General features: G+C 43.3%; 1 protein-coding gene across 3 annotated transcripts in view; it reads right to left on the bottom strand.

The window, feature by feature from the left end:
• Positions 1-715: 715 nt before the first annotated feature.
• The window catches only part of MAPKAPK5 (MAPK activated protein kinase 5), a 46283-nt gene continuing 35282 nt past the window's right edge, over positions 716-11716 (bottom strand). The window contains exons 10-14 of one of the 3 annotated variants that reach the window (XM_031948604.1): positions 8320-8440; positions 5638-5768; positions 5221-5342; positions 3967-4071; positions 716-1597 (exon numbers count right to left, since the gene is read on the bottom strand). In XM_031948604.1, coding sequence (XP_031804464.1) covers positions 1503-1597; positions 3967-4071; positions 5221-5342; positions 5638-5768; positions 8320-8440 — 574 coding nt within the window. In that variant the 3' untranslated portion in view covers positions 716-1502. The other 2 variants (XM_031948605.1, XM_031948606.1) reach the window with 2 other exon arrangements.

Here is an 11716-nt window from a genome sequence, read left to right as displayed (position 1 = left end):
TTGGAAATGGTCAGCAGCCATGAAGCAGCAACCCAAAGAAATCCAAGTTGTCAACTAGAACCCCAGAACTCGAAGGGGTTCCCTAAGAACAGGGACTGTCTCCCTTTGGTCTCTAACCCCAGAGACCGGCTCTAGGAGGGACTGATCCACAGCAGGAGGAGCTTTATCAGTGCTTGCTGGTTAAGAGAGCTGCCATAGTGGAAGCTCCTTCAAGGCACTGACTGACTTTTTGCCTCAGCCTAGTCCCGGGTCTTAATCAGTGCTAGCTGATCAACTCGGTGTACTGTCAAAGTGAACAAATTTCCTTTTTCTCTTCCTGAATGGCATCCCAGCTTCCATCGCCTCGTCTGCTTTCCTACATAGGTACCAGTCTCTCTAAAGGCCTTTGTTTTTTTAAATAGAAAAATATCATAACAGATTGAGGGCCATGCTCTGAATATGTTCAGTCTAATGACTGGCTATGACAGTTGAGTGAACATATGGGAGCAGGAGGGAGAAACATGGCCAAATAGGCTGAGAGAAGAGCACAGATTTGGGGAGAAGAAATCCTAATGATGCAGAAGTTTCTAGTCTCAGAGTCAACAGATATATACAACACAGAGCCTTCCACGCCCTCGACCAAGGTTTAGAATCAACAGAAGAACAAGGAAGGAGGAACCAAGACAAACAAACAAACAAACAACAACAACCAAAAAAACCCTCGGAAAAAAGGCAACAGGGAGAGATAAATTTATATTCAGGGCTGGAAAAACAAGGCGAACATTTGAGGAACCTACAAGCATAAAACAAATAAATGGACTAGAATCTGCCTTTTATACTAAACTATTCAAATCCTTTTCATTCCTAACCATTACACAAAGAGAAAACTTTAGGGGACCTTACTATTCCACCCTAGAAAGACCAGGAGAAAAACAGGAAAGGAAATAAGACAAGTTCTGCACCAAAAAATCCCTCACCCTGGGGCAAGCCCAATGGCGCTGGCCTCAGAGGTCAGGCGGGCTGAGGATTGGCTTGCTGGGCTCCCTCCGTGACCGTCTGGGGTCAAAGCCAACAGAGCTGCCCCTCTCTGGTGCTCCAGCTGTCCCAGGCCCTGATAGTTCAGGGGAGAGCACACAGGGCCCTTCTGAAATTATATTCCACAATTCTGTTCCAGCTTTTACAGAGCAGAAAGGCCCATGAAACTGCTTAGCTGCTCTGCACTGGCACAGTACTCTGTATCTATTACAAGTCAAAGGATCTTGGTGACATCACCCGTCCTGAGAGACATACAAATGAACAATACAGAAGTGATAAGCTATCTCTAAGAACTGAGCTTGTCTTAAAAAAATATTACAGTACCAATGATTCTTGTATCTACACCTATACAGCATCTTTCAGCAGAATGGAAATTTAATGAAATTATGATTTATTAATTTACATAAAAATTACTTTGTACAGTTAAGGAATAAATTTTCAAAATGTAAAAAATAAAACAAAAACAAACTAATATTCCAAGGCTGTGGCTATTGGGACTCATGAGAAGCTGTCTGTTCTTCAATCACTTGTTTCACAATTTCTGCCAGTTTTAGTCGATCCACTTTGTCTGTGAATCCACGGCCTGAAAAGCAAAAGAAAGAACCGAGTCAGTATCGACACGCTTGCTCTGGCAAGAGAATGCCCTGGAAGCAGAGATCCCGCAGTGCAGAGGGCTCCCAGGGCCTGGGCCTGGCTCACCATATGACCCGGCTCCACCCAAGAGAGATTCAGCTCAGGATAAATCCCCAAGTGCCCAAGTGTGATCCCCAGGACAACTTGCATGTGGCCTTTAACTACCAGTGTCGGGTCAGACCCACTGTCCGTGGCGAGGGAAAGAGGGCAGAGAGGTGCCCTGAGCCTTCTAACACATACCCACAGCAGAGACAGACAGACAGACACACCCCTCCCAATGGAGCTCATCTCTGCCAAGGATAGAAACCGGCAGCCACACAAAGCACCAGAGGAGTCTACCCCTCTCCCAGCATTTTGGTACTTATTGGCTCACAGAACTGGAAAACAGTCTAGTCCAACCCATATCGGACTCCAAATCACCTCTACACAAGAATCATCCAAGTCTGAATGAAGACTTCTTGACTTGTTACTTGCACTGATCTTAAAGCTTTTAATTTTTTAACAACTTTTCTCTTCTTTCTCTACATCCTGTCCTTTGGACACCAGCAGGACAGATCTGATCTATATTTCACCCCTTCCAATGTTTGAAGCTAGCTATCAATGTCCTCCCCTTGGCTGGCTTCCCCGATCTTTACTTTCCAGGCTAAAAATCTCCAATTCCTCCAAAAAAACTTAGAATGGTGTTTCTGAGGTCCTTAAGCACCCTAGTCATAGCTAATTGATGCTCTTTCTAAAAGTTATATAGAGCCCAGAATACACCATTCCAGAAGAACTCTGATGAAGGTAGAGCATGACAGGATAGTCAGCCCTCATTCTTTTCAGGTAGCCTAAAACCGGGTTACTTTTTAGGACAGCCTCATCACCCAGCTGCCTCAAGAACAAACAACTTCTTGTGCAAGCAAGCATGCCAATTGCTCTATAAATATCCTCTCAAAACATTCATAGGAAGGAGGTATTCTTACAATCCCAAGGCTACAGCTGAGGTAAAAAGTGACAGGGCCAGGATCACACAGTTGGTAAGTGACTGACTCCAAGTCTAGCTTTCTATCTCCTAAGACACTCAAACCTCTTAAAGATGAATTACTGTCCAGCCACTTCCCCTATTTGGGTTTGCAAAGGTAATATTTTAAGCCCTAATATAAGACTTTCTATTTGACCTTATTCAGCTTCTCAAGGTTGGTCAGTGTGGTAACCCATCCCCATCCTCTTGAATTCTTAGACAATCAGCACCTTAGTCATTTTTCCTAGATTGGTGACATCTGCATCCCTGGGAAACAAGCTCAGGATCCCTGATAAAAATATTCCAAGCCCCTGAGGGTACTCTGAAAGACCTCCTTCCAAGTCAACACGAGGCCACAAAGGACTTTTTTGGTTCCAATTTCAAAGCCACCTAGCTAACAAGCCCAGCTCATAAATTAAACGAGGGCAGTGGAACATGGCCTGTTCTCCACCTGCCTCTTCCTCCAGATGTTCACTCATCACTCCTTTTGAAAGTGTCCTTAAGAATTTTGCCAGAAATCAAAACTAAGCTCATTAGCCCACCATCTGTATACTCCACAGTTCCTTTTTTGGGAAAAATCAGAACTCCTGCCCTTCTTTAGTCCTCTAGCAGCCCTTCCCATCTGCACAATTTTTCAAAGACCACCTAGAGTGACTCAGCAATCACAACAATCCTCAGCACCCTGGGAGAAGGGAACGGGGTCTGTCATCTGCAAAGAGCTCAAGCTCGTGGGTCAGCTCCACCCTCCCTTCATGGAAGGGAGGGCCAGGACACCTCCCTCCCCTCAGCTGCTCATTAAGAGGAGGCAGGCTCCACAGAACTCAGCCCCATCTCCCTCCTCTCGGTGGGCTTGAAGATGACACTTTCTAGCTGTGGGAACCTGGGCAAGTTACCTGACTCCTACCTCAGTTTCCCCATCTGTACCTACTTCCCAGAATTATTGGGAAGATCAAATGAGAAAATCCACAGACAGCACTTAGAAACTTTGAAGTACTCCATAAAAACAAATTATCATTATTATTATTACTCTCAGTTGCTGCCCACAGACCCGAGGCCTACTTCAATCAGATGGTTTCTCCCAAAGATCCACATCTTGTGAGCTATCAGACCTACCACCCCCATCCTTGTGGGAGTGAATGCTCTGGAGCCGCTCTCCTCCAGAATGAACTGGAGTCCTGAGAATCACGCAGCAGCAGTGGCGGCCAAGGGGGAGTGGCTGAACACTGAGCCCGGCCCTGCCACCTTCCCCAGCCTTCCCTGGCCCGGCCCAGCCCTGCCACTTTCTCCAGCCCGGCCCTGCTGGCCCTACCCTGCCATACCGTTCCAACTGAAGCTCTGCAGGGTGTCCCGAAGGAGTTTACATTCCCGATTGTACTTCCACGCCTCCTGCATCACCTCATTCAGCTTCTCGTCTTCGTTCTCTCCTATTGAAAGGGATGAACAGGGAGTTGTGTTTTCTCAGAAGCAGCACAGGGTAGAAGGAGCATCAGAGAAGTCCCTTTCCTTAGGTGAGGCTTGGAGGGACTGGGGGAAGGGAAGGAGAAAGGAAGCAGGAGGGAAGGAGAGGACCAGGAGACAGGATTTTTGATCAGTTGATTCTCAAAGATCAAATATGTAAACCCTCACCAGTCTCAATATCCTTCCCTACTTGGACCAGATAATCCCAGGTCATTTACACCCTTGGTTCTTTATAATCCCATCCGTTTCCCCTCAGAATAGAGCCCTAAATTCTTAATGTTGGGGGACAAAACATGAATCTAGTCATCAGGCAGGGCCAACCACCACCAGACTCTGAAACCCCCAGGCAGAAAGGACAAAATTCTACGGGCTATTTTGATTACCTTGAGTTCTTTTCCTATCTCAAAAACATTAAAGAATTAGCTTGAAAGGGTTTGTTTCAGGAAGATGCTCGGAATTTTCCTAAAATCTGAATAGTCAGAGAAGAAAAGTGTGGATGGTGAGCCCTCTCGTTGGCCCTCTGACTGCTGCAAAGACCCATAGTGTCTAATAAGAAGCTGATGATTATTCCCCACGTGAACCACCAAGGGCTGCAAGCTTTGTACACTTTGTACGCAGCAGCAATGGGGTCAGTTTTAAACTACTGAGTGTGCCACTTCTAATGCTACTAAGATGCATCATGATCAAAGTCTCCTAACAGACTCCCATGGACTCCTAAACCAAGGAGCTGGAAGAGACGCTCAGCAATCTGTACACTTTGATCCCATCTAGATTGATTCACCAAGATTTCAATCTCAGATTTCTACCCTTGCTTCTGAGCTTTAAATAAATCTCCCAACTTCATCTATCTACTCTTAACCACATTCCTCCCTACAAAAGTACAAAGGGCAAGGAAACCCAAAGAGAGAGTATTAATGCATCTCTGAGGCTCCACACTGACTTTGCAGAGTGGACACAGGATTACCCTGAAGCCTTTAAAACACAAAGACAGAAGGGCCACCATAAAAAGACTTGCTACTTTCAAACCCTAAATACAAACACACACACACACACACACACACACACCCCACACACAGAGACGTACAAACAAAGAAAGCATTCTTAAAGAGTGTGACCTTTACCAGCCTGGGGGAGAATACACTGAGCAATGACATCTCGTAGCTTCTCCAGTGCCACATTGGAGTCCTCTGCTCCATTCTCAGGGTCATGAATATAGACACCATCCTTTGGCTTCGTGCTTTGAAATATTGAAGGAAAAGTAATTTTTTTTTAAAAGTCAGATTTCCCCAATCCAAATCTCTGAAAAAGATGTTAATTCCAATGCACCCAAGGAAAGACTTTGCTCAACAATATCATGATAACATCTCCCAAATTCTGAAAATGCCTTGAGCATAATGAGTTGGATCCTCCCCCACCCCCTGAAGGAAATTGAAGATTCCTTGCATGGCTAGGTTTGGGAAGGCAGAACCAAACCACATTAGCCTTGTTGTTTGAAAAGAGAATAAAGCAATCCAGAAACAAAACCAAATTACCCAAGCAATTTCCTCTTTCTGAGAATGGGATTATTTACAGAGTGCAGGGGTTTGAGGCTGACTTTGAGGTCCTGGATTCTCATGTTGGCCAGCTGTTCTGCATGAGCCTGTTGGATTCCAGCAACTACTGCCTGAATAGAAAGCAGCAGAGTTAGTTTAGCATTTGACACAGTGCCTGGTATATAGCAGGCAGTTAATAAATACTTGCTGACTGATTGAAAAAGGCATGTGGGCATGTTGGGGTGAAATCCAAAACCTTCAACCCAATTTCATCAAGTATCACAGGATGGTCTGGAGGATCCCGTCATGACATTTAGGGTTAGGGTTAGGGTTTACTGGGGCCATCAGGATTAGAGCAACTGAAGAGTTACACTTTAAAAAACAAACTAGCAGCAGCACTAATAGGAGCAAATACAATAAAAGTAGTAATAATAGCAGCAGTGGAGTACTAACAATTCATTTGAGTACTCTCTTGTTGTTACCAAGCAATCTAACATAGACCATTTCATGCGACCCTCAGCAGAACTCTTCTAACAAAGGAAGTGCAAATAGAGACTGGCTGAATGTCAGAGAGCATCTAGTAAGCTCACACAGTAAAGCATGCTTCTGTACTGCAGATTACACACTTTCCTAAGATTCAGACCCTAAAAACTGAATGGATGTCCATCAGTTGGAGAATGGCTGAATAAATTGTGGTATATGAATATTATGGAATATTACTGTTCTGTAAGAAATGACCAACAGGATGATTTCAGAAAGGCCTGGAGAGACTTACACGAACTGATGCTGAGTGAAATGAGCAGGACCAGGAGATCATTATATACTTCAACAACAATACTATATGATGACCAGTTCTGATGGACCAGGCCATCCTCAGCAACGAGATCAACCAAATCATTTCCAATGGAGCAGTAATGAACTGAACCAGCTACGCCCAGAGAAAGAACTCTGGGAGATGACTAAAAACCATGACATTGAATTCCCAATCCCTATATTTATGCCCACCTGCATTTTTGATTTCCTTCACAAGCTAATTGTACAATATTTCAGAGTCTGATTCTTTTTGTACAGCAAAATAACGTTTTGGTCATGTATACTTATTGTGTATCTAATTTATATTTTAATATATTTAACATCTACTGGTCATCCTGCCATCTAGGGGAGGGGGTGGGGGGGTAAGAGGTGAAAAATTGGAACAAGAGGTTTGGCAATTGTTAATGCTGTAAAGTTACCCATGCATATAACCTGTAAATAAAAGGCTATTAAATTAAAAAAAAAAAAAAAAAAAAAAAAAAAAGATTCAGACCCTAAGATCAGCGTTCTTTCCATCACATTTGAGAGCTACTTTTTGGCATTATTACACAGCCTTAGAGAAAGTCTCGCTGGAGCCAGCATACAATAAAGAATTCCCAAATCATGGCTCTTCTTCCTCCACCATCTGCCCCCCAAATGGGGCCCAGTCTTTGGCCCTCTGTTTTTTTTTTTTTTGTCTTTTCACTCACTCCTTTGAACAGCTTGTCTCTTCTTACGGTTTCGACCAGACCATCTTTCTGGCACCAAATCTACACTACTGGTCTTGACCTCTTACTTGAGGTCCCATATTTCCAAATGGTTAATGAATGCTTCTACCCAGATGTCTCGATACTATCATTTCAATAATCCAAAACCAAAACCAAACCCAATTTCCCCAACTTCCCTCCCAAACTATCTTACCTCTCCAATTTCCACTTTCTGTCAATTATAGCATTGCTCTCTAGCCTCAAAACTACTGCATTGTCTCTGAAATCTCCCCTTTCCTTTATTCTCTACATCTAGCATGGAATCAAATTCTTCCAAAGGATTTCTCTTCTCCAATGTCCTTCATATTCCATTTATCCAGCCATTCCTTCTTTTTTCTTCCAAATACCAACAAACTCATCCATCTCATACCTAGATTACTGCCACAGATTTCTGGATGACTTCTCTACAAGCCATTTCTCCTTCCAATCAAAGGCACACATAATTGCTACTAACCTTCCTAAAACACCACCTTCTCTAGAGTCCTGGGTCATTAGAAACCTGGGGTGGTCCCTGTGCCATTAAGTCTGAACTCTCCTGCCTGGCTTGCACAACCTGGCTCCCTCTCCCTATCCAACTTAATCTGCCTTTAACCATGATCCACGATAAGTTCATTTCCCACCATGTTCAAACTCTAGGCTTTTGTTCATAGTGCTTTACTAACCCTTATGAAGAGCTATGGCTCCTTAGGGCCACGTTAATTACCCTTTTCTCTGAAAGCCTTCTCAGTCCTATACAATGACACAATTATCTACTGTCTGACACTATTCTCCAACTGTTTTCTACATTAGATACAAAGTGTTAAGCAGCCTGAGGTCAGGAACCAACCCTTCTCTATAACCCATAATGCTTAATATAGGGGTGGACACACGGGAGGTAGGTGCTCAATAAACACTTAAAGTAACTGGGAATAGACCTATATTTCAACCACTCCAGCCCTAGGTCAGTAGTTTCTTGGAGTCTACCTCTCCCAAGTCTTGGTCTAATTTTTTATGAAAATACTTCCTGTCACACAAATGATATCACATTTCTCGGGACCACGTTACTCTCCTAAAAGGATAGCTGACCATAACATGACCCTTTGCCCAGACATTTCCCAGAAACAAAAGAGGTATCAGCAAAAACCTTGTCCATCATCAGCTGGGCAGATGGCAGCACATTGTCCAGAGCTTCAGTTGAGTTTAGCCAGGGGTGGTCCAACACCCCCTCAATGGTAAGCCGCTCCTCCGGCTTGACCTTCAGCAACCTGTGGGAAGAAGACAAACACTCCTAACGTGTCCCGCTACTGGTAGGAATTCTAATAGAAACACATGGCCTAGAGCTGCTTCTCACCCTTCTCAGCTTCTCCTCGCCTTCCCCCATTTGCCAGTCAAGCTCAATGCAGCTCAAGGTACCTAAAAAACTGTGCCTGGGGAATCCCAGCATTGATCCTGCTGTTCCTTCAAGAGTCCCTAGTCAATTCACTCTGGGGTTGCATTGCTAGCCCACTATTAGGATCAGACCTGCATGGCTTCGTGTTACAGATGACTTAGCAGAAGCAGAAAGGATGTGCCACCAAGAAAAGGATTCAGTTCAGGTACATTTAGACAACCTCTGAACTACATGTAGCTTTTCAGAGGCAATCTGAAATTCAAGGACTAAATTTCTGAGTTTTAATTTTTTACAATCTTTTTACAAAAGATGACTTAGTTGAATGGTTATGCTGGCCAACAGTGAGTACAAATGAGGAAAAAAGCTCTAATTAAGTCCACAGACTTGCTCTTGCTTTCACTGGGACAAAGACTGGAGCTCCAGGGATGTCGGTCTAAAGCTAAATGTCAGGACTTACGAGGGCAGAGCATCAGCACTGACTTGGGATATTGCTACACAATCTATGGATATTTAAATCAGGTATGGGGAACTGACCCATAAATTTCTGGTTACCCTTAGCAAACCAAATTGGCTTCTAATGCATTCCCTTCCCAACTACTACTTCTGTTCAAGTCTCAGTTATCCAGCTGATCTTTCAAAGTTTGGGACTCTTTGAGCTACTCAGTTCAAAGTATTTGGAATAAAGCTATAATTTCTTATTACATTAGTTACACATTACAGAGATTATGTCTTTCACTTTCTAGAAAGCTAGAGACTGCAAAAAAACTACCACAAAGCCACCTGCAAAGTACAGATTTCCATTAGGATCATATGAACACTTAAATGTCTTAAAGTCCAATCACTTAATTTTAGAGATAGGGAAATTAAGACCCAGAGAGATGAAATGACTTGACAAGGTCACCCAGGTAATCAGTGTAGACTGAGGACAGGAACGCAGGCTTTCTGCCTTCAGATCCAGAGTCCTTTCCAGTAAGGCTTGCTTGCTCAATAGGCTAATAGCATTCAAGCAGTTATGAAGGACAAAACTGGCAAGAAAAACTGCACAGAAGCAAAAGGAAGTGAAAGCAAGTGTTATAATTTAGGCTCACCAGTTTCTCTGAAGAATAATCACCATTATTTTCCCAATAACATTACACATTATGCCCCTTCATGAATTTGGTGGCCCAGTCAAACCAGTCTCACTGTTCCATTCTACAAAGCTCTCTTCCCCATTTGTGGTTTTGCATTAACCATCAACACCCTGCAATGCTCTCCCTTCCTTGCCCCCATCTCACAAAATCCTTCCCTTATTTCAAGACTCCACTTAAGCACTGTCTTCCACAAGAAATTTTTCCTGATCCCCCTCCTGCCAAACAATCTTAGGTTTATCTGGATGTGATAAACTTCCTAGGTGCAACAAGGATCAGCTCCTTGAGTGCAGGGGCTGTTTCCTTTTTGTCTTTGTATTCTTGCCTTTGGATAAGAGGGCCAGACACATAAACAATATTTAATAAATGTCTGCTAACTGAATGATGATGAATCAGACCCAGATGAATTTCCAGGGCTTATCTACACCTTCTGCATCCTCAATAGCCATCAGAGGCATGGCATATGTCAAGATCTTGCTGGAAAGGCAGCCAAGAGAGGGAGGGGGGGAGAGGAGAGGGAGATTTTATATATATATACACACACACACACACACACACACACACACACACAGAGAGAGAGAGAGAGAGAGAGAGAAAGAGAGAGACAGAGAGCGCGAGTGCGCGCTTCTACTGTTATAGTATCTTGTGAGCTTTCATTAGGCTTAGGCCCCCTCTGATGGGTAATGATCAGAATTCCCTAAATTAGGTGATACTATGGGGATAAAATCCACTTGAAACAGCCTACACTTGGGCTAGAATTGGGCAAAAAAACTCTCAATATATCTCTAATCTCAAATCCTCTCTTCTCCACAAGGCCTTTTTCCTTTGCCCCTGCCACTAGTGCTTTCCCCTTTGAAAAATCTCCCATTAACTTTATACATCCCTAACACGTAACTTGCATGTATTTACTAGCTGAATTTACATATACATGTATACAAATACATGCAACTAACACATATTTACAGGCTGTTTCCCCAATAGAATGTAAGTACCTTGAAGGAAAGAAATAATTGTGCTCCTTCTTAATCCCTGGCATTTAGCATAATAGAGCAGATGCATTTGGATGGACTGATTCTCTATAAAATCTCTCAGTTCCTCACACCATCCTGTGGCCATATAGTATGCCACACCAGTTCAATCTAGAACAGAAGAGGATTATCCAACAAATGATGGACAACCCATTTGGCAAGAAGGCCCCAAGGCTTCTGTCTGAAGACTCCAGAGAGCATAAGCCCACTCCTCTTCAGGCACTCCACTGCTCTAAGGTATTTTCACACCCTTCCTGTCAAAAACCAGGCAACCAGCTAACCTTCCTCACTCCTGCTGCACCACCTTTTTGACTTCAGGGAAGCTCCATGATGACCAATGCTTGCTTAGCTAGCACAGGCGCCAATTCTTCCAGCATCTTTAGAGTTCATCTGGGCATCCAAGTCTACTGGTTTTCTTATTATTTTCTTATTTGTTTGGTTTAGAATTCTCTTTTAGTTATTTTCTGGCTTTTCCAGTTCAAAGAATATTGTCCTTGGAAGAGGAAACAGAAATGAAACAAGAACGAAGTATTTCTATATTCTATAACCATCATCCACATCAGCAATGGTCTAATGTCTCTTGGATCTGTTTCCCCCAACACAGAAACATCAATAAGCCAATGATCTGTGACTGCATCATTAAAGAGGCCCCCCACAGCCCATGGGGAGCTGCTTCAGTTCAAAAAGCATTTAGGAAGTATTTGTTCCCTACATGTTCTGATATTCAGTCTCTGCCTTTGATACATGTTGTTTTGTATGTCCACAGACCAGAAAATAACAAACTCTCAGTACCCCAGGAACATTCTGGGACACAAATGAGCTGTTGCTATGCTCACGTAAAAGCAATTTCCAAAGCAAAAGATTCCTAGACACAGATGAAATAAAGCAAAGGTCTGAACTAACCAAAAAAAAAATAACTAAGGTGTGTTTCAGTGTGCAAAGACAAAAACAAGTCCTTGTCTTCAAAGAGTTTACTTCTACTGGATATAACTCTGA

This window comes from Sarcophilus harrisii, chromosome 1 (assembly GCF_902635505.1).
Source record: "Sarcophilus harrisii chromosome 1, mSarHar1.11, whole genome shotgun sequence".
NCBI classification, from domain to species: domain Eukaryota; kingdom Metazoa; phylum Chordata; class Mammalia; order Dasyuromorphia; family Dasyuridae; genus Sarcophilus; species Sarcophilus harrisii.
This window is presented reverse-complemented; position numbering and strand designations above follow the sequence as displayed.